Source organism: Coturnix japonica, chromosome 5 (assembly GCF_001577835.2).
Source record: "Coturnix japonica isolate 7356 chromosome 5, Coturnix japonica 2.1, whole genome shotgun sequence".
NCBI lineage: Eukaryota > Metazoa > Chordata > Aves > Galliformes > Phasianidae > Coturnix > Coturnix japonica.
This window is the reverse complement of record NC_029520.1, coordinates 34,174,457-34,197,333: the sequence shown is the minus strand read 5'-3', so window position 1 is coordinate 34,197,333 and position 22,877 is coordinate 34,174,457. Positions and strand designations below refer to the sequence as shown.

Below are 22,877 nucleotides of genomic sequence, written 5' to 3'. Positions count from 1 at the left end.
GCTGCGCCGCCGGTGTGTGGAGGCACCGCCCCGCTGCTCCTTGGTCTGTTCCCCAGGCGACGGGCGGTAACCGCGCTCCATCCAGCGCTAACGGGCGAGCTGTGCTTCTACCGTCTACCCCATGATGGAAAGCCGTCGGTCCGTGCTGGAGCTGGGCCTGCTGTGCCAGGCAGCCTTAGGGAGCGACCGCAGCGCGTCCCGGCAGGACGAGCAGCTCGGGGAACTGTCGAGGGAGGCGGCCCGGCTGTGTGCGGGGCTCAGGTAGGACGGCACCGGTACGGACGGCAGCACCCACTGCACTGCGGGACACGGGGGGAAATGATGCTGCTTCTGCCCGGTTCCGAGCACCGTGGGTCCCACGATGAGCACACGCATGTGTATGGTACCAGAACACTGGTTCACCGATGCCATGATGGGGCCTGAACGTGGCACACATAAACAGCATTCACGTGAAGCACGAGCAGCACAAATGGCCGATCCCGTGCCTGATCCCCGTCCTGCTTGCCGGTTGCAATCTGCCAGCAGATAGCATGCACATGTGTTTCTGTCCAGCACCAATCGTCAGAACTGCGGTCTCTCCAGCACCTGCTTTTCCTACACAGTCCCCTGGGATTAGTCCAGCTTGAAGTTCACTAGTGGGTCACGTCTTCTTAAATGAGAAATAGAGTCTATAAAGAACAAGATAGGACAAACTGCAGCAACCGCCTGTTTACACACAATCGGCCGCTTCTCTTTCATGTTGCCTCCCTGTCTGTCTGTGCTTAGCCCTCTCTGATCCACCTTCATCCTTCCCCTGCATCTGATCCTTCCCTAAACGTGACAGTTCTAGCCAGTCCCACATTCACCCTTCCAACATCCTATGAGAAGTTTGCTGTTTCTGTGAGACCCGTGATAGTCGTGTGTTTGTTTGTTTTTAATTACAAGTTATATTCTCTTAACAGTTACAAACTTTCCAGCTGAACCTCTTGAAAGTTGAACTTGCAGACACCCTTCCAGCTGTGTCTTAGGAGTTCTGGTGTTTGGTACCGTTATCTTGTTTGTTAGGCTTTGTGCATCCATGTGCCTAATTTATTGCCTCTCCCGAGCTGGTATCTTGTGTTGAATATCCTTGAAGTTAAAACATTCTGTTTAACTTATGGCCTTCATAGCAACAACATACTAGCAGCATGATAAATTGCATTAGGAATCTAGGTAGTTGCAACTGCATTTTGTATATGGATAAACGAAAACAAGCAAAGCTCTGCTTATGAACTTAGGTAGCAAAGCAAAATTTGGAGCCTGAGAACAGTGAGGCCTAGGCCTGTCTTCTGACTACCAGCTCAGCCTATAGTGTCATTCTCTCAATCAACAGATCTCCCTTCTTTCAGTTCAATTTTTTAATAATTTCCCTTATTTCCCCTTCATCATGTCTTTGTCTTAGTCATACATCTGGTAACAAAAGGCAATCCCGTTCTTTGATTGACCTCACCTCGGACAGTACCTGGGATCAACAAAAACCTCACTTGTTTCCTAAACCCCGCTTGAGGCCAAAAAGTGCTTCATCTCCCTGGATTCCTTCCATCACTATCCCTCAGCCCTTCAAAATGACACTGCGGGAAGCTCGCAAAAAATCCCAGCTGATGAAGTCAAACATGTTTCTTGAACTAGACAAATTGAGAGACAAAAGGCAAAGCCAGGATGAAGTTGAATGTCAAAAACAGTTCCGGGCACAGCCTGTACCTGCCCACGTGTTTCTTCCCCTTTATCATGAAATAATGGAACAGAATGAGGTTCGCAGGCAAATAGCAACACAGAAAAGAAAGGAGCAGCTACTTTCCACTCAGAGACCCTTCAGTTTCCTGGAAAAGGAGGAGAAAAAGAAGGAAGCTATCAGACAAAAGTTCTTAACAGCAGCAGCCCCAAATGAGAGCTCCAAACTGAAGAAAGTCAATAGAAAAGTTCCTAGATCAACTAATGACACACTTCTTGGAGATAAACTCGAAGGTAAAGTGCTCGGGCTCTTCCTGTAGAAAAACAAGCACCTCCCTGACTGTCCCTCGCCATCTCAATGCTAGGAGGTAGAATCATGGCCTCCATTACATCACTTGAAGTATAAAGCCAACATCATTACATACTCTGGTATTGTCTAGTTTCCCCTACACTACTGGTCATTACATTTCATCTAGAGACTCTTAGAATAGGGTAGAGCATCCCAAATTTTATACTCTTGTATTAGGGCCAGCAGCAGCAGTTCTGCACCACTGCCAAACATCAGTGGGTACATTGAGCTGTTCAGATTTCCATGTTCCTTTTGCAGCATGTCATGATAGTTTAGGAATCCTTCTGTGAATTCCTTTGGTTAGCCTAAAGGGACTTGCATGAAGTCTGGTACAAGTATGAAGGCAGATGTAGGGCTTAAAGTGTCCGAGGTCCAGACAGTATCTTGGAATCGATATTTTTATTCCCACCCAAGTCATCTGAGCTGCACAGAACTATTTCCCAGGAGAAAAATATTCCCTGAGCCCAAATCAGGCCATTAGTCCAGTTCTAAGCAATGGTTCAGTAGTTCTTGCCCTTCTGTAATGTTTTCTGATACCTCTCAGTCGCACTTCTGAAACAAGTGAGGAAGAGAGAGACACATGAGGAAGTTTTCCTGATCCTCTTCTTTTCAGATGGCTTAAGCCCTCACAGTTGCAAGTTAAAAGTAAACGAGACGGCCTGTAGTGGCTAAACCAGATAGAACGGCTTAGATTAGAACGGACCTTAAAGATCCTGAGGGTTCCAAACCCCACCCTGTGACAGCTAGCATTTCTTTTCTCATTATTATTTTTTAAACTACTTGCTATCGATTCCTTCTTGAGTACAACACCAGTTCAATTTTCATCAGAAAAACATATGTTGTAGTGTACTAAATTAAGTAGATTAGAAATGTAAAAAGAGAGCAAAGGATAAACCATTTTCAGTTTCTGCCCTTTGTATGAGAAGGGGAATGAGCATTTCAAACCTCAATCAGCTCAAACACATAAACACACTCAACATATTTCTTATTTTGTCTTCACTTTCATAAATATTTAGTGCTGCACATGAAAGGACATAGTTTCATGTTATACCCAAATCTTGCTTACTTAAAGTCTTATTCAGCATAAGCAAACACTGCTGCACATCAGATAGAAAAGCCATCATCCATTACAAGTACATCTGAAAATCCTGTTTGGGTCACACAGTTGGCTTTAGGAAACCAAGTCCAGTGTGCAAAATAGAACCTTGACCTGGGACCCCTAAGAACAGGAATAGGAGAAGGCCTGCTCAGTAACTCAGTAACCAGTGATATTGGAAAGAACTATGTCGTAATACCTGAGAATGAGACTCAGCCATGGCTCTGTGTGTTCCTTTGTTTTTTTCATCTTGGAGGCAGATAAGGGGTGGAAAATGGGGGAAGAGAATACATGATACCTGTTTGCATTTATGAGTAGTTGCCATTATTAAAACAAAGTTGTGCAGTGGCAATTTTGCATCCTTTTACATCATTCGTATTCTTCTCATTGCTGTTTTTAATTCATTAGAAGCTGAACTCTACAGAGAAATCCGCATTCAGATGAGAGCCAAGGATTTGCTGGAGAGCTCTGTAGCTCCAATAGATACTAGTAACTGTCGGAGGGATCCTCAGTCCCGAACTGCCACCAAAACTAAGCAGGAAAGACTTGGCTTCTTGCAGGACAGAAGCTTCAGCTTCAAGCCAAGGATTAATCCAACAGTACCAGATTTTGAAGAACTTTACTGGGCATTTCAGAGGGAAGCAGTAAGAAGACAAGAAATCAAAGAGGCAACACGAATTAAGCCATTCAAATTACGAACCTCTAATCTCCGTGGCAGGCAGAGAGAAGCTAATGAAAAGATAAAGGTGAGATGACTGTATATTTCTGTGCTACTGTTGTCCCTGATCTCCCTGATGGCAAATTCTTAAATGTATAGCATTTATTTGTAATAGTTTAGGTCCTTTAGTGAGACTTGTGACCTTGGTATTTATGTCAGGGGTACTGCGGAATTCTAGGACAAATCAAAGAGCAAAGAGATGAGCCATAGCAGCTAAGGCTCAGCTTCCATTCCACACTCCTAAGCAAGTCTCCTTCCCGCTCATCTCTCAGCCCCTCCCCATGTAAATCCCTACTGATGGAAGAAAGAAGAACGAGTGCATTGCCCACATACCTCCACCTGTTCTCATTACTAGACAAAAAGTGGAGGAGCTTCTATGCTGTGAACAATTTACACTGAATGAAGTTCCATTTCTTTCAGGATTCTCAGCAACTTTCCAAGGTTTCCATGCAAAAAAGTCATTCTTTGACTGCACTTTGCTCTCTCTCTTCCAACACCCTTCCAGTGCATATTACAGATGCAACAAGAAAAAGGGAAGCTGCTATTAGGTAAGTAGAACTTTGTCTACAAGACCATACACACTGCCTAGTGACTGAAATGGAGAAGGTTATGTTCTCCCTCATCACACTGACAACGGTTACCCTAATTGTTTCTCTGTGGCTAGTCATCTTTCCTCGCTAATTCTTGACTTTACTTGCAGTCCGTTTGGGAGCTACATATGAAATCTGTAATATTCTAAGGAGAATAGCAAAAAGTGAAACTGCCATCCAGCATGCAGTCTGGAACTCTTAAGTGAGCTCATTTCTTACTTTCCTCCATACAGAAACTCCCAAGAGAGCAAAAAGGAAGGAGACAGAGAAGGAATTTATTGGCTAGAGAAACAGAAAAAGAAATGTCAAGCTATTCGTAAATCAGTGAACAGCCGAGCAAAAGCCCTGGATCCACATAAAAGTCTGGATGAAACACACAAGGAGAAGCTGAAACAGAACCGGTCAGTATCCTATTCTGCACAGAAATAACTGTTTGCTTTGGTAATTCGGGATTATCAGGTTAATTCTTTAGGAGGACTTTATTCTAAGAGTTTTCTTAGCGTTAACTTTTAGTTGCTATGCCCATTCCAGACTCATAGATTTCTTCACAAGCACTACCCTTTCCACACATAATAGTTTTCTTTACATTAACCTTGGTAGAGACAAATTTGTACAATTTCAGTGTCTCCCTTGGCAAAGTACATAGAACACGTAAGATGAGGTTTTGTAAAAATGCAAACCTCAATTCTCAGTTGACACTATTGCTAATGGTGTGTAGTATGGTAGCAAAAGCAGTGTTTTGCTCATCATATGGAATCACATTTGGAATCTTGGAGCTATTTAAAGGACTAAATGACTATTGAAACTTCCTTTTTCCCCATCAGCTACAGTCTGAAAGGAACCTGTTTTGGACATGGAAATTTTTCATTTCAGGCAAAATATGAGAGAAAGAACAAAGGAGTACAGAAAGGAGCTGGAAGAAATGCAGCTGCGAGTCAAGAACAGACCGTACCTCTTTGAACAGGTCTCCAAGGTAACCGGTCAAAGTTCCAAGTGTCTCTAGGTGACAGAATACACTGTCTTTGATTTAGGACAGGCACTAAGAAATCTAGTCTGAAGTTATTCACACTTAGAAAGGTGCTCATGCTTGTATAATCATTGTATTACACATGGGACAGCCACACAGGTGTTATGAAACTTCCTTTCCATGACTTAAAAAGCACTGGTACTTCTTGATTGTAGAACTTTCCAACCCTTAGTATATATTGCAATCAAAATATATGGTCTGATCATAATTAAGGCCTTTTCACACCGGAAATTGTATGACTACCCATTCTGCACCTGAACACCATGGTCTACAGTCTAGAATTCTTCATTTTTTAAAGCATCCTGTCTGGTAAAATCACTTCTATCGTCTGCAAGCTTGGCTGGCTGCTCAGCACATATCACCATCACACAGGACAATCTCCAAATCTATACTGCAAAGGAACTATACTTAAATACTTTACTTTCTATAAAGTATATTTCCCAGGGTTTTCTCTTTCAGTTCTTTCTCCTTGCAGAGCTGACAGATAACTGGTTAGAGACATACTGACAATATATAGCCATATGCTGATTTAAGTGTTCTCAGTAGAAATATCCTCTTGTTTCAGACTTTCTGTTCAGATGAGTGATTAATGGAGACAGAGAACACATTTGTATGCTAAATTTTGGTAACATTTCTGTTTGTCACTTTGGTGAGAAGTAATCAGTATTGATAGCATTAACTCATTTGGACCTACCATATAGAACACCATTACATTCATTAGCAGTATCAGCCCCAACCTTTAAAACAACATAAGCTGGCTTATAGAGAAGCCCCTGTTCTACATGCTTACTGTTTAAGTTTCAATTTGATAGCATGATGCTCGTCAAGGAGCAGAGCGTCGCTACAGACACACCCTCCAGCAGGTTGGGCTGAGTGAAGAATTTGTAAGAAAAAAAGGGAAAGATGCTGCTGACTTGTTGGAAGAAGAATCTGACGTTCACAGGTAATAATGCAATAGAGCTTTTATGTCTTTGACTGGAAATATTTTCATTTTTCATAAAGCAATTCTGGTTTGTACCATGTAATATAAGTACAATTAAATCAACTGCTCTATAGTTAAGCATCATATTTTATCCGTCTTGATTCCTTTGACAGCTAGACAGTCCCTGTATTTCTTATTTGTAGAGTAAACTGCAAATAACTATTACAACCTGCTTCTAGTATTAGATAATCAATATTTCTGCAGATTGCCCAAGCTTCAGAATGGAAAGGATGACTGTACCATACAGGAAGGAGAACCTCAAGAAGAACAGAAAGGAAAAGAAATGGCAACATAAAATTTAGCAGAAGAATCCATCAATCATCTCTTGATTTTTAATGTGTTCCCACATTAATCCTCAGGAATTTTCTGTTATAGGCTGACAATAATTGTTCTGGGGTAAGTGAGATGTGAAAACTGAATAAAGGAGAAAAAGACTGTTGTTTAGGCCACATTTTGTCCAATTCTGCAAACAGTGAAGCCTCTTTTAGTCTTCTTGAGTGATCCTCATGTGAGCCACTTCCCTTAGGTTAAAAAAACACACACACATACACAAAAAAACCCAAGTTTTAAAGGGTGAAGCACTATCTTTGGCTAAAAGTGGATATGAAAGATTAAAAAAATACATTATCTAATGTCAGCTGCTTATGTTCATGTCAGGGAAGCACACAGAAAGGGGAAAGTTCTCTTAATGTGCCAGACATTAGTTTGTAGATATATGTGGTAGAATGGCTATAAGCAAAGTTTCTACACAAAATAGCATGGTTTGACCTACCTTGGAAGAATTTTCACAAGGAGGTTCTTTTCTGGCCTGTTAACTCTTTGTTTACTCATTACCAGCTCTACTTCTTCCTCTCATTAGGAAAAAAGCAAGAGTCTTTCTATATTAAAATCTCTCACATAAACCCATTATTTGAAATCCAGCTTTAATTTCTTACCAATACAGGTCATTAATTTGGTCCAAAAAACAACCAAAATTATTAAGGTTGTAATTAAGCAATGCAGAACTTTGGATTGCTATTGTCCTAATTCTACTATTACTGTGATATCAAAGGTGGACTTCAGTGGAAACAAGATTAGGTGTTACCTGTCAATGCGTCGTGCTCAAGTGCCCAGGGCATCTTAAATGGTATAGTTCACACATTAGTGATCCTTTACTTGATAGTAATAAGCATCTCACAAATTTAAACCCTTACCATCTGTTTTCTGACAGCTGTGATGATAAAACATTTTGAGACTGAAAGATCTTATAATGGCTATCAGTGTTCCTGCACTGACCAATTTCTTCATCAATCTTTTCCACATGTAAATGGAAGTTGTGTCTTCTTTCATCGTCTTTAGCTCGATCCATTTCTCCACCTCACCATCAAATAAGAAATACAGTACCTGTAACATCTAGCACATTAGACAGAAACATCAAACTGAGTTTGTGGCATTGAAAATCCTAACAAAGTATAAGAACTTAGAATTTAGAACCCCAGGGTTTTGGGTTGCTATGTAACACTTTCACAGAGATCAGTTCGTGCTGACACACAGCTGAATGTTATGTTTCAGCAGTCTTTACTGATGCAAAGAATCTCCAACAAATCTAAGCTTAAGCTTGTGGAGGTTTTTTTTGTTTTTTTTTCCCTCTTTTTTTCAGTTGAGCATTCTACACAATGCATCTGCCGAGTGCTGTCCCCTAGACTGAAATTCACCTTCTTGCTTCTGCAAGAACCTCCAAATTGCAGTACCTTTACCAACAGCAGTGCTACATTTACATTAGCTGCAGAGCAATATAAACTCATCGTCTTCACACAGGAGCCATGACAAGCGCAGCATATCTTAGCAAAATTCTGCTTCCTTAATAATGCTAATTCTGAAGAAAAAGACTTTATCTTAACAAAAATTCAAAATACGTGGTAGAGTAATTCATAGAGCTTAGTATATCAAACAAATTTTCAGGGAAAAAGCAACTGGAAAAGAACACAGCAGTTGTAATTAAATGATACCAAGTAGTACATTTATTTCAGGTATTAAGTCAGCTCCTGACAGTGAGACGCATTAGAATATAGTCTCTGAAGGTAAAGGATGAAAGGCCTGTTGCTCATGATACTGAATGTTTGTACATTCAGTACAGTGCCTAACACAACGTGATCCTTGTCCTTAACTGGAACTTCTAAGTGCTCCAGTTTAACAAGTGCTTTAGGAGAATGGACTGCATGAACAGTTTTGAAATGGCGTTCCACAACATGAGCTAAATGACATTTAAGCAGTAGACCACATTTTGAGCTCTGCAGAGAAAAACCTGGTCCAGCATGTCTTCTCCAGCTCCAGCTTCGTTTGTTCGCCATCAACCCAACTTGCTCTGTGCACAGTTAAAATAACGTTTACTCATCCCACTGCAACATGGTGAGTCTCTAGGAGGAACGAACGATCCCACTTCAGTCACTACATATAAGAGGGCGGAAGAAAGAGCAGCTGGTCTCACCCTCCTCTACTCCAATAATAGACTCAGTATCTGGCAGGTGTAGAGACTCTACACCAAGGCTGGGCTGAGAGTTCACGGAGATGAGATTCTTACTATGCACTGTAGATTCTTCCAGCAAACTACTGCCCATCAACGACTCTATTGTGAAAAAAGGGGTAGAACAAAATCATGTAATGATACTACAGCATATGACACAATCCCTTTGCCCCTCCAATTTGCATAGACTTCTTCGTTAGTCACCTGCTTTATCAGTTACTACTCCATGAACACCTTAATCTCCAATGGTTGGTAACTCCTACATTTATCTGTTTTATTTTGAACCTCAGTATGTCAGAATCTCATGCAGGTTTGGCTTTTTCTTGAAATAATTTACACAAGGCTTCTTACAGCAAAAATACATGACAAATAGCACAACTTTAAAGTAAAAAAGAAGATATCAGATTCATGTTAATTTTTAAAACAATAAATCTGCCTCAACCACAATACAGAAATAACTTTGTCTTCTATCCTACTAAAGGGGAGAGTGAGCAATCCATTCTCAACACTGAGAGGAACAGTCTTGTGGTAGCTCCCCTTATCTTTAACTGTCCACTACTTTGTGCATGTTTCCCCTTCTTACCTGGCTGTTCTTGCTCTCTGATGCCACCTGTTCCAATTCGGGAGTGGTGTTTCCTCATATGCACATTTCTGCTACCACTTTGGGAAAACGTCTTCCCACAAATTTGGCACTGATGGGGCTTCACTCCTGGGAGAAAAAGGGGGAAAAAAATGTACCCTATGAATTAACAAATTGGGAATAACGATCTCATCAAACAAACTGTCAGCGACTGCTTTGAAATGGCTGTTGATACACTTTCTGCTGTGCTAAATATCAGTGAAAAAATAATACTGAGAAATACTGTTTCTTATACGGCAGTAAGTTTCCAGAACATAAGAGTTTTAGACACCAACATCGTTAACTGTTGGAAAACTCAGCTCTGAAGAGTAACATAACATCTGATTTATAGGAGGAGAGTTATCTGAAATCTCTTACTCAGTATCTCATAACTAGAGTACAAACTTACCAAAAGCAAGGAATCAAAGGTGAGCCTCTGATCATACAACAGATTGTAGGATCTGGTTAATATGACTGAGGAGACACTGAATGACAGTGTCACTGTAAAAGGATTTCCACAGAGGACAGACAAAGGAGTCTATCATTCCTTCCATCTACAACCAAGCATGATATTGATAAGACTGAACTCAATAGCTATAAACCAGGAAGACGGACGTTATAGAAAGCAGAGAGAACTATGATAGTCCCAAAAGTTACTCCCCTTTTATAAATTAGCCATATTTATATTGTGCTGAAGATACTTAAGATAGATCGATCAAAACAGAAAGCAGAAGCTTTGAAATACATACAAAATGCCCATCTAATGCTTTGTAGCACTAGCTCACAAGTATGTCATATTACAAAAACAAAAGCCAACAAGAAAAAACCCCTACACATGGCAGAAATGTGGATGTAAAGCTGTGCTAGATTCTCTTTTTAAAGTAAGAAAATGGCAGCTACGTAAGAGATATTCAACTTCATGACATCTTGGAAACACTTTTAAAAATAAATTTTAAAACTGTAGTTTTAAACAGAGCATTTTTCTTAAGGAAGACAAATCAAAATCTGTCAATAAAGTTCTTTTCTCAGTTAAATCACAGCATAGCAGACGAAGCCTCTTACCTGAGTGAACAACCAAATGTTTTCGAAGGCTGGAGTACTCAGCAAAGGAGCGACCACAGCCCTGTGCTTCACACAGAAAGGGTTTCTCCCCTGAAAGGGAAAAGTAAGTTTTTATAATTTGAGATCACAACTTGATTTGATTGTCCAAGTCACCGAGAACTGCCTAAAGATCTCTACCTCATTCTCCTTTACGGCCATACATCTAGCAAAGGTCAACAGAAATAACACATATACTTCCTAAGTCTTCTAAAGCATTCACATTATCAGCTTTCAAGAGGAAACATTCAAATTCTCTGATTAAATATTCTTAGATCATCATTAACTGACAGACAAGAAAGGATGTTCTGTTTCTGAAGAGATCTTCCAAGTGCATAAATACCAAAAGAGTAATACAACAGTGCCTGGAATATGATATAGCATTTATATGCAGGTCTTAACAACTATCTTTATGTTCAGTAACTCCTAGGATCCTATTGCCTTTCTGCCTCTCAGTGCCAAAAATCCCATTAGCTCTATTTCCCTTCATATCAGATTCTATACTTCAGATCAGGCTGACCTTGGCAAAAACCTGACAGAAATATATCAGTCATTTATACTTGTCCTCAAAAGAACAGTAATTCAAGGCACAATTTGTTCTCATAGATAGGAAGTTGCTATTTGTATATATCTCCAGAGCTATTGTTGCATTTGTCTACATGATGATAAATTGGGAGATGACTATATTAGTGCACTGTAACGTAATTAATCTGTTCTAAACTCCTTTTTAATGCCTTAAATAAAACCAAAGCTAACTGTTACCTGCAACATCCCACTAGAGACCTCAATATACCAAGCTTAACAGTACAATTTCAAGCCTTTTTCTACACTACTGTGTGAGAGTAACAACTTCATAGATTAAGCAAGCTACTTCTGTTATTTTGTCTATCATGTATATAGCTCTTCCAGAGCAAACTTATTTTTTAAGTTGTTTCTACTGCGATTTTGCCTTTAAAAGTCCTCTCCCTACAGTTCATTTCCCAGCTTCATATCTGCTGTAGCGTTTAACAGATCGGTTGGTGTTACAGAAGTGAAACAAGTAGCAGTCTCCCAAACATTACCTGGCAATTCAATCATTTAAAAGTTGGGAAGAAAGGAATAAAAACTACCACTGACAAAAACAACAGCACAAAATTCCACCTATAAAAAACCTTAGATCTATTTGTACATCTGCAGCTTATAAGTTAGATCTGATCAAACCCTTAATCACATGTTATCAAACTGCAGTTTAGAAAGATAGCTTTTACTCCTCCAGAAGCTACTACTCTGTTGGCTGCAGAACTCTATTGTGGAAGATTGAGCATGACTAACCTCGCCCTATTTACTTTGTTTATGCTTTGGCCAGGAGCTTTAAACACATACACAAAAACCCCACCTGTACAAACTATGGTTACTGTTACTGCACATTTAAAATTTTATTTTTTGGCATATATCACTTTTAACTGCATCCCAACATCTGCCCCCAAACCATGTGATCTAGTTAGATTGCAAATGCCTTTAAAATAGCAACTTTTTCCCACGTGCATTTTACAAAGTACCCAGCATATGGTAGCGTTTAAGGCAGAGAGCACGTACAGCTGCCAGCAGCCCACATCATTTGGAATTTCATTTTACAAGAGAGGCCTTTGTGCTCTTCCAGTTTTGAAGTTTATTTTGAAACGTTAACCAGCTGTAATGCAACACCACCTTCTCAGGCCAACAGGGAATCCCCAAGAACATTCTGGCAGGCTTGGATTGGGCCATTTGTTTCAGTGATGCATTAATGCTGAGGCTTTAAAAACAAACAAGCAAAGCTCACAGAATATTCACCAACAATTTTGCTAACTTAGATTAAAACTGTTGATCATTTCAGAAGGAATTTCTGCAGCACTTCAAAGGCTTTTCTAAGATAAATGCATATAAAGCACCCTATACATTGCCAAGACTTTAACTGGCAAAACTAAAAATATTGACAAGGCAGAACTCAGCACATGAGACAGCATAAACAAATCGTGTATAAAATACAGCACTATGAAAAAAAGCTTCTTTTATTTAATATAAAAATCTGTGCATGAGTTAAGAGTACATAAGATCCAATATATGGCAACATCCCAAATTAGCATTACTACAAATAGAGCAGTTTGCATGCTAAAATGCTTTCTTCAACTAACGCCTTTTTCTATGAGACGTTGCTGATTTTTGATAGTAACTCTACCGTACTCCTCACTTCCCTAAACCTCTCGCACACAATCATTCTACAAGCAGCCAAACGTCAGTACAGCTACAGCTGTCTACCAGAACTCACACTGAATAAACATCTAAGCTACTGTGCTTCTCAGGAAATTAAAAGAGCTTCTTTATGAAAATAAATAAAGCAGAGGTGCTTGCTTACTATTCATTTGAAAAGAGAAGGGACACTAATGAAGGCCAGAGATATACAAGCATAATATTTTCAATAGTTTGATGATGGAAGAGGCAGTGCTTTATTCCTCACCAAAGACCCCACTTCTTCAGACCACAAATAGGTGAAGTCTAAAACACACCAGTGTGAATTCGTAGGTGGTTCTTCAGATTTCCAGCTGTTGTGAATTGTTTCCCACAGCCCAGCTCTGTACAAACAAAGGGTTTTTCACCATTGTGAGTTCTCATGTGCACCTTCAGTCTCTGCAGGACATAAAAGCTTTTTCCACAGCCTTCTGCTGGGCAGGTGAAGGAGCGATCGTTCCTGCAAAGCAACAAAATCGCTGTTTCATAACCATCTCCAGTGTATTTTTCATCAACACTCAACTTTTTCTGTTGTTGTTGAAATAAAAAGAAAAACCATCTTTATTGAAGTCATGCTCAAATAGAAATATTCTAAATCCAACATGAATAAGAAACTTCAAAAATAACCTGTCTGGCCAAAATGTTTCAACATAACTGACCATCTGAAGCAAGCAGCAGGCCTACTAAGAATAATACCAGGTTTCCACAGCTTGGGAAAGGTAATGCTTTCCCAACTACAGAGCATCTTTTTTCAAAGTCATGACAACATATGGCTGTATTCTGCTCACCGATGTGTTTTCAGATGATATTTGAAGTGAGCTGGCCACACAAATGTCCGATCGCAACCTTCAACTGTGCATTTCAGCTTCCTTTCCACACGAGATAAGTGAGGAATGGGGCTAGAGTCTTTCGGTTGCCCATCACCTGAGCAAAGATGAACATTTTCACCTGGAAAAAAAAGCCCACCAAAATCTTAAACAGATACAGATTACTAAAATCTAATAGATAAAATCAATATAAAACATGACACAAGACCATAAAGTAGACATGTGGCTGGCTACTAATTGTTTACTATGTCCTACATGCTGCTACCCAGCCCATAAGATGGGATCTCACACAGATTCACAATCCTTTCCAGGACCATAGACTACTGCCAGCAAACTATTCGTACCATACACTGCTATCAAACAAGGCTTATCACAAGAGGGACAGAAAGCCGATGCACCCAAAACTCTAAGAATGGCCTCTATACCAATAACCATCCAATTTTAAGTAGCAGTTGGGATAACTAACTATTTCTATAAACACCCTAGCTAAAAAGGAATACTACATTTCTTTGCAGTTATAAATTGAAATAACTGTCACAAAAATATGTCTAAGTCCAATCACGTCCTCCTCAGAGAGACCATCACAAAACCTAGTGCAGCTGGGAAGAAGAAAGAATAAGTTATGGTATACATTAAAAATACACCTGAAAGCGAAAATGAAAGTTAAAACAGCTCTAGTCAGAAAGATACTTTTTGCATGTACCAGAGAACAGAGGGACTGCAAGGGCACTGCTGGCTTCACTGAACTTCATTCTCTGAGAAAAACTGAGAGTCTATTTATATTACAGAAAAATCACGATTGTTCTCTGTAACTCTCTGTTACTGATGATTTGAGGACACAAAATAGCTTAAAAGCAAGAAAGAATGAAAGAGGGAGGAATAAACAATATGAAACAAGGAGACATGTACGGAACATTCAACTTCTGAGAGAGAATCAGGAGATATCCTACCATTATTGCTTGCTTTGGCATTCTTAGCGAGCTGTGCTCGAGTTGCAGCAATTAAACTGTCATGGGCCAATTCTTGCACTCGCAGGAACCATGGAGTGCTGCTGTCTGTGCTATCATGAGAAAGAAAGTCATTCCCAGAATCTTCTGCTTCATCTTGAACAAACACCAAGTGCTCTGCTGGAGAGCCCAGCCCTAGAAAAGAAGACAACTTCATCAAACAGAAGGATAATGTAATAAATGGAAGAGGGAAATTTATTTTGCTTCCCAGAAGCTAGCATTCATTGCACTGCTGTAATTGCTGCACTGAAAATGCCTTCACTGACCTCTGCACTATAGGAAGCTGCTGATTATTAAATGCTGCTGGAACATCAACAATGCCCAGCAAATTTAGAGACCTTTCCTTTTATTAAGCAGCAGGGACAGAGATGTACAATGTGTCTCCTGAATTCCGTTGTCCGAAACATATCCAGCCAGATGGTAAACAGAAGGAGAATTACCTGCTCTTGTTAGGTTGAGAAGAATAAACGAAGTGCTATCACTGGGCTGCAGGTCTTGCAATAAACTGGAAGTCTCTGGAGACGACAGAAGTTCAGATGGTTTCTGTACATTCTGTGCCCGTGTGTCCTCTCCATCAGGGCCCACATTTACCTGGAGGCTCCTCAACACAGCAGATGAAGAAACATCTTTGGAAGAATTAGTGTGACTTGGCGAAGTGAGATCTCTTTCATCATCTGGTGAAGCAAATAAAACAGAAAATGAAAGGTATAAAAATACTATGACGAAAAGACACCTATGAGGTTATTTTTTTGCAAGGGAAAAACAAAAAACTAACTAACAAAAAACTTGAGAGAGACTGGGAAGAAAGGATATTTCTAACTAGTCAGACTTCACTGTTAAATGGGAAAAGTTTCAGTCATTCTTCTGAACTTATTCATTACTGTAATGCATTATCTGAAAGACGCAGGGATGATGCACCACAGTGAAGCAGTTAAGACAGCTTTATAACCAGCATGCTCACAAAGATCCACTGCATAGATTTTACCTGGTAACATGAGTCTGTTGCATTCTGAGGTCTCAGTAACAGGAAGGAGAGAAAGACAGGTGATGTCTTTTGGCTCTGATTCCACCAGCCCTTGAGTTAGTGGAATAGAAGTATTCTGAACAAACTGAACCAGCAGCTGGAAAAAAAGAAATAGAAGATTAGACGGAGAGTAGCATAAAACATTAATCCTACTTAATTGCAGGAATCCACCCTGACTTTCTTTTGTAAGAGACAAAAAAGATAATTTATTACCATCAAAGTGACTGTAAGCTTTTCAGCTTACATTAATGTCGAAGAGTGTATCATTTGTATTTGTGATTTGTGAAATATCTACAAAAGCCTCATTTCTTTAACAAACAGTAAAGACAAGTTCTGGATCACTGCAGAATATAATGAAGGTTTATCAGGCTATGTCATATTTTCTTTAATGTATCTTTTAGAACTTAATACTTTACTGCACTGCCACCTAAGCAAATGTTCTCCATGATCAATCTTTGAAATAGTTATTTTATTTTTTTCATATCATATTTAAACACTTGACAAGTTGGCCTTTTAATTAAAACAGAACTATGCTTGCTCCTAAGCCAGAGGAAAGAATGATGTCTATGCTTTCAAAAATGGTATGGCCAATAAGAGATTGCCGCCCCAAAGGATTTGCGTTTCAGTTTAAGACCAATAAATACACAGCGGAAGGAAAATAAGAGATGGAAGATTAAAAATGCTCACAAAAACTTAAAATGTATCAAACACACCTTTCCCAACTCTATCAAATGATTAAGGGAAAATACAATTTTAATGTGATGTTTGCCTCTTAACAGCTACCTACTTTCAGAAATATTCCTTCCCATTAAAAATCAGTGTTGTGACTACAGCAACTTGGAATGTCAGGGGGAAGTCACTACAAACACTATGTGCTGCTTTCTTAAGTGTCTTTTAATTTGGTTTTACAGCTGAAAGCAAAAAGGAAACTAAGGATATCTGGTAATTGGCTACCCAACACAAAGGATACACAAGGAGCAGAAAAGGTAATAAATAACAAACACAAACACACAGAATAAGAAACCGTAGATGGAAGAATAACAAAGATAGAACTCCTGGGACAATGATGGATGGGGTGGATGTGAACAACTTGAGTGAGACAAGAGCGAGACAGAGCACTTTATGATATGAGTTCACAGAACATTGCTAAGTCATAAAAGGAAAAAGAAAAGAGGTATAAAATGGTTTTGCTCTATAGCTAAGAAAAGAAAGCACAAGAAAACGTCATGTGGAATGCATTTATATAAATTTTGATATTTACTGCAAGAAGACATCTTAAACTTAGAGATTCAAGGTTGTGGGCCACATACGAACTGTATGGAGAGAATCTATGAGCACTAGAAGCCCAACTCATCAGCCCAAGCACTAGAAAATGCTTGTGCTACCAAGAAGACTTAGGTAATGTCCTTGATCCAAGAGAAGAAAAAGATATTTAAGGAACTGGGAACCTCTCCTAGATGTTGCTGAAAAAAGCATATGCGTTAAAGAAACAAATAGCTACATGGTATGGATCAGCTTGAAGTCTGTGTCCCATAAACAGCCCCCTTTTATCAGATGATTCAAATGCCAAGAAATGGCAGACACAGCTGCTTTGTTTGGGGCAGTGAGTGGTGGGGGGGTGGGATGGGGGAGAGGGAAGGAGAGGAAGGTTGTTCTAGCGCAAATGTTCCAATCTGTCTTCCTACTGCAGGGCTAGACTAGACTCCTAGAGCAGCACCGACTATGTTTTAATCGATACTGTTTCTGTTCTAAATTTAACCAGAGAAATGCTATAAAATCAAAAGGTCAAAACAACATTTCCTTGCCACCCTTCCTCCGCCAGTACAAGGGGGATGCAAGGAAGGAGGCTGATCAGCCAGGAACTAAGATACTTTCATACTATACAATGTCCAGGGAATTAATTCACAAGAATCTCTCCTTGTGAGGTGCTGAGGAGGAAAGATTCAACAGCCACATCAGTTTACTGACCAGAGCTGTAGTTTGCTTTGTTAACTGCGGTAAAGCTCCCTGACATCAGAAAGCACTCAGCAGTGGGGCAGTGTGGTAGAGGTGACTGGAAATGTTTGCAATTTTAACCATTCGCTCTGAAGGCTCAGAACATGCAAAATGCAGATCTTATCAGCTCCCTGAGGAATGCAAGCAATAAAGCTTTGGGAGCAGGGAATACAGACAAAAAGGTAGATGCTTTACAGCCTTATCAACTCTTCAAGCAGCTCTGTGATAGCTTGTCAAGTCAGGATCTGTCCCTGTTCAAGTATTAAATGTTTATTTTTTTAGAGATATAAAAAGCAGCACCAATGAAGCTTATGCAATTCATTTGTAGTGTCTTGATGAATATTAATATAGATGTTATTTTTACATAAACAATTAATTCTTAATACCTTTTTCACATGGTAAGAGCATATGAAAGAATATCTGTGGCTATGAGAATTAGGGTGTCATGGCACATTAGCAAATACAAAATCATTACGGACTTCCAGAAGCATTGGAACTAATATTTGTGAAAGGTGAAAATAGGGTATCTACCTGCTTTTCTTTAAAGGACTAGCTTAATACTCAGCTTTCACAATTAGAATCAGAAAAATAGTGTGTATAGGATTGGGTAATATGCAGTACATACAAATTCCAATTTGTAATATAAAACAGCCTTGATTAAGATTGAAGAACACTGTTTAAAAGATGGTATCTATGAAAAAAATGTGTTCTACAACTACTGCAGCATTCATGCAAGTGGTCAGTTATTACTGGAGAATGGCTTACTATGTTCTGCTTTGCTGGGAAGGAAGTACAACCCTGCTATGGAAAAATAGGACTATTATGCTAACATGCCTAATTAACAAATACTTTAAGACAGGAAAATGAGGCCCACTTACAATTCATTTGAGTAAGGGAACAAGCATTCCAAGTACCCTGGCCCTAATTTATCAGAAATAATCTATGGGAATCCTCCCCCTCAAAAGACTGAGGTCACAAAAATCTCCTCTACCATCCCAGAACTTAGAGGACATTCATAAGCAGTTTATTCAGAATCAAAAGACAAGGGAAAAGAACTTGCAGCCCAAGCTGAGACTACTCAGGGTTCTTTTGAAGCTACTCTTCCTGCTTGGAAAGGCTTTGTTAAGCAATAAACACCTTACCACATTACCAGGGCTATGATGAGCTTCCAGCATATAATCATAATTTCCTTTAAAATACCAGTTTAAAGTATCTGCTACAGCACAAGCGGACTGAAAAAAAAAATGAAAGAAGGCTCAACAAAAACAAATCTGCTTACACTTGTAAACTTTCCCAATGTGTACTTCATTAACAATTCTAACTTGCCCAATCCATGACCATAGATCAGACTAAGAACAATGAAAAGAGAGTCATACAGCCCTCTGTGCTTTTAAGTGAGGGAGTGCAAACACAGCCTTCAGCCTGAAAGATGAGCCTGCAAGACAAGGGCAAGGAACAGAAGAGAGTAAATTTAATGCATTGATAGTACTGTGCTAAAGGTAACAAACTACAGACTTGCATCAAGCAAATTACAGAACCTGATACAGTGTCTTTGTTACTCTTACCTAAATGGGCATAATGGGAAAGATCAAAAGCATAGGATGCAACAGGAACAGGGAGATGTGTAAAACTTACAGAGCAATGTTCTGGGGAAGATCAATGGGGGAATGAAACCAGGTGAATGAAGGAAGAACCATGGAGAAGGGAGAGAGAGAGATCAGAGTCCCTCGTCACGGGTTAACCCCTCAGATTCCCTTCTATCTACTAAATAAACACTATTCTTGAATACTTCTGTAAGTAAGTGTTCTCCTTGTCAGCAAACGTGTGAACGGGAAGAAGCCAGAATCTGGAAAGACCTGAGCTCCTAGCTGGAAATTGGCTAAAAATCTGTGGGTATGGTACAGGTACCAGAAGGACTTTAGGTCTAATAGAGCCTAAAGACATCTGTGAATGTGAGTATGTGAGCAAAATGACTATAGGTATAGACATGTTCTACTTACAAACAGCTTGATTACTCTGCAAGAAATAATGTGGCTTTTTGCATCATCTTAAAGATACCTTAGATGTACACGTATTAATCTGTGGTGAGCCGTGTGTGCACAGCACACACACAGATTATTGCCTGGGACAGTCAAATAGCCTCACACTGAGCAACTGGGAACACTTGGGTGCAATCATCTATTGCTCCTGCCAGCTCCTTGCTGGAAACATGGGCACTGTTTTAAAACACAACTGGCTCTTTAAAAAAAAAAATAAAAAAAAATCCACACTCCTTAAAACCAAGTAAAGTCCATTTGGTTTGAAGAAAAGAAGTACTCTAAAAATTTATTCTTTTAACAGAAAGAACATTATAATACTGGAAGAAAAAATGTAACCTGAGAACAGACAAGAGTATTGGCTTAAACCTGAGAGGAAGGGAAAAAGTCTGCAGTATTCTTCAATCTTTTATCGTACACAAGAGCATGACAATATCACTAAAGGAAAACATATATATATCTAAGCAGCAAACTCAGTAATCTCTGAACTTCTCCTAAGTGTTGCCTGCAAACTTCCCTGGGAACCAAACTCACTTTGTAATTGCTCACCTCTGGTTTGGATTCTAACTCATCCGATAACATTGATTCAAGTGTTTGATTCCTGCAGCTGTCCTCAGCAAGGCACAGATATATACTTTTAATTCAGAGAGAACAACGCTCTGCTTGTTCTCATATTTTCTGAAGTGTAAAACAAAGTGATGGCCCTCCTGCACCAAGTTGTGTTGCACAAATATTCAATTTAACCTAAAACAATAAAAAAAAAAAAAAAACATAAAGAGAAGGAAATAAATGAACAAACAAAAAACATGAGCAAGAAAAGGTCAGCAGGTAGTGCATGAAACTGCAGAATGTACTTTGAAGTACATGAGAAAGCTCATAGAGGTTCCTGCATTTCAGTTGTTTTTGAATCAGCAAAATAACAACATCAGAAACTGATTTTCAGTGGCTATTTTCCATGCTTTCATAGAGTAGCCTGGGTTGAAAAGGACAATGATATCTAGTTTCAACTCCCCTGCTATGAGCAGGGTGGCCAACCACTAGACCAGGCTGGCCTTGAATGCCTCCAGGGATGGGGCACCCACAACTTCCTTTGGCAACCTGTTCCAGTGCATCACCGCTCTCTGTGTGAAGAACTTCTTCCTAATATCTAACCTAAACCTCTCATCTCAGTTTAAAACCATTCCTCCCTGTCCTATCACTATCAACCCTCATAAACAGGAGGGGAAACGGCTGTTTAAATGCTCCCTTCAGGTACTGGAAGGCTACAGTGAGGTCTTCCAGGAGCCTTCTCTTCTCCAAGCCAAACAAGCCTGGCTCCTTCAACTATTCTTCATAGTGCTCCAGCCCTTTGATCATCTTAGTGGGTCTCCTCTGGACCCACACCAAGAGCTTTCATCATAACATGTAATTTTCATTGAGAATCTTAATCATTTACCTGGAAGTGTATGGAACTGACTGAAAACCACATACACCAGCACGCAACAGACAGAGGCTGAACCACTTGTGGGGATGGATTATCCAAGTGCTTGATGACAGGAAACACAGGTACCCCATCACTAGGAAACCTCTGCTTCTCCTGTAACATGTCCAACTGGTGATGCTGACAAATTTGTTATTGGACACAGACAGCTATAGGGATTTGTGAGGTAAGTTCTCTTCAGATGCTATTTCACAGACAGTCACACAACGTTCCTTCTTTGTACTACGAGGTAAAACAGGAACGTGTCATTGTTAACTACCAAAAAAGGGCTTTGATACTAACGAGGGGCAAACAAACTCACGTTCCTGCCACTCCTCCCATTTACAATTTTTGTATTTTGTAATTTACAATTACAAAACCACACAGCGGAGAATCAAAGCGTTCCTGCGGTGCTCGGGGTACCTGCCGCACAGGGTCGGGACAGCAGCGATGGCGGTAATAGCAGGGCACAGCATGGCACAGCATGGTACAGCATGGCACAGCATGGTACAGCATGGCACAGCAGGGTGCCCCGCCCTCAGCCCTACCGCTCGCTCCGGCACCCCTCATCCCGCCCCGGGATAGTGGGCCCGGGAGAGCGGCGGAGGCGGGCCGGGCGCTGCGCGGCTCCATCCCCCCACAGCCGCACCCCAATGGGGAGCGTGCATTAACCTCCCCTCCCACCAGCCCAGGGGCCGCCCCGGCCCCGCGGTGGGCAGCGAGTCCCTGCGGAGCGCCCGTTCCCCGGCCCCTTACCGGCATCTCCGCCGTCCGGACGTGACGCGGTGCCACCCGGAAATGCCGGCGCTGTGTTGGGCGCCGCCCGCAGCTCTATGGTGAGCGGCCGAGAGGAGCGCCGCCTCCGACCCGCAGCGCCGCCCGCCCTGGCGCCTCCCGGCCGTACCGCTGCCGCCCGCTCGGGCTGAGCTCCCATCGCTGCCCTAATGCGGCTCCGAACGGCGTGTGTTCCGCTCACCGAGCGGATGGCAGCTCGCTCAGCGCCGCACACCGACCCGTGATCCCAGAGCCACGGGGCTGAGGAACTGAAACACCCCTCCTGGCTTTTTCTTATCGACCTTAGCGCTGCGGCTCAGGGGGACGGGGAGCCTCTGGGCACAGCCCGCCGCTATCACAGCCCGCCGCTAACACAGCTCGCCGCTAACACAGCGGGCAGCTCCCCGCGTTCCGCCGGGCTCCGTCCCCGCACAGCGGCGGCACAACTTCCCCAGCGGCCCCACGCGGCGCTTTGTCCCCATGTCACTTCCGTGAGCGCAGGGCGCTGAGCTGCGGGCGCTGCTGCGTTAACACACTCCGTGACCTCAGGAGCCCTTTGACTCAGCGCGGTGGACCGGCTGGGCAGGCATTCAAATAAGGAGACAGAAGCGTGGGAGCGGGACTGTCCCCACCATTGCCCGGGACAGTCCGAGGGGGCCGCTCGGACGGGTTGGAGCAAACGCACTGTGTTTCCTCGCACGCACCGCGGGATATCGGGCTGTTCGTGCCTCCTGAACCACACACACGCACCCCCGCGGCAGCCGTAGTTCCGTACCCGCCATTCGAACGGCGGCACGTTCCATTCCCCCCGCGGGGCGACCGTCCTCCCTCGGCCGCTCC

At 41.3% G+C, this 22,877-nt stretch overlaps 2 protein-coding genes across 5 annotated transcripts; one reads left to right on the top strand and one right to left on the bottom strand.

Annotated features, from left to right (window-relative positions):
* Positions 1-9: 9 nt before the first annotated feature.
* FAM161B (FAM161 centrosomal protein B) lies at positions 10-6,897 on the top strand. 2 transcript variants are annotated; one of them, XM_015865062.2, is made up of 8 exons: positions 10-261; positions 1,421-1,983; positions 3,543-3,880; positions 4,273-4,400; positions 4,676-4,843; positions 5,316-5,415; positions 6,282-6,412; positions 6,656-6,897. In XM_015865062.2, the coding sequence occupies exons 1-8, from the start codon at positions 122-124 to the stop codon at positions 6,744-6,746; spliced, it is 1,659 nt and encodes a 552-aa protein (XP_015720548.1). In that variant the 5' UTR covers positions 10-121; the 3' UTR covers positions 6,747-6,897. The 2 variants fall into 2 exon arrangements, with proteins under 2 accessions (XP_015720548.1, XP_032301066.1); XM_032445175.1 differs by lacking the exon at positions 6,656-6,897 and having other exon boundaries at positions 5,267-5,415; positions 6,282-6,358.
* Positions 6,898-8,422: 1,525 nt separating this feature from the next.
* ZNF410 (zinc finger protein 410) lies at positions 8,423-22,715 on the bottom strand. Of its 3 annotated transcripts, none has more exons than XM_015865076.2 (10): positions 22,020-22,714; positions 20,354-20,548; positions 15,735-15,870; positions 15,190-15,423; positions 14,693-14,884; positions 13,704-13,863; positions 13,194-13,375; positions 10,636-10,725; positions 9,538-9,663; positions 8,423-9,056 (listed from the first exon to the last, which is right to left on the bottom strand). In XM_015865076.2, the coding sequence occupies exons 2-10, from the start codon at positions 20,384-20,386 to the stop codon at positions 8,872-8,874; spliced, it is 1,338 nt and encodes a 445-aa protein (XP_015720562.1). In that variant the 5' UTR covers positions 20,387-20,548; positions 22,020-22,714; the 3' UTR covers positions 8,423-8,871. The 3 variants fall into 3 exon arrangements, with proteins under 3 accessions (XP_015720562.1, XP_015720563.1, XP_015720564.1); XM_015865077.2 differs by lacking the exon at positions 22,020-22,714 and adding an exon at positions 21,240-21,656; XM_015865078.2 differs by lacking the exon at positions 20,354-20,548 and having other exon boundaries at positions 22,020-22,715.
* Positions 22,716-22,877: the final 162 nt, after the last annotated feature.

Coding starts and splice junctions, on each gene's coding strand:
- FAM161B (XM_015865062.2), top strand. CDS start 122: ATGATGGAAAGCCGTCGGTCCGTGCTGGAGCTGGGCCTGCTGTGCCAG. Junction 4,844..5,315: donor GAGAAGCTGAAACAGAACCG/GTCAGTATCCTA, acceptor TTTTCATTTCAG/GCAAAATATGAGAGAAAGAA. Junction 5,416..6,281: donor TCTTTGAACAGGTCTCCAAG/GTAACCGGTCAA, acceptor TCAATTTGATAG/CATGATGCTCGTCAAGGAGC.
- ZNF410 (XM_015865076.2), bottom strand. CDS start 20,386: ATGTTATCGGATGAGTTAGAATCCAAACCAGAG. Junction 15,424..15,734: donor CAACAGACTCATGTTACCAG/GTAAAATCTATG, acceptor TTGCTTCACCAG/ATGATGAAAGAGATCTCACT. Junction 9,664..10,635: donor ACATTTGGTTGTTCACTCAG/GTAAGAGGCTTC, acceptor TTTTTCTCCCAG/GAGTGAAGCCCCATCAGTGC.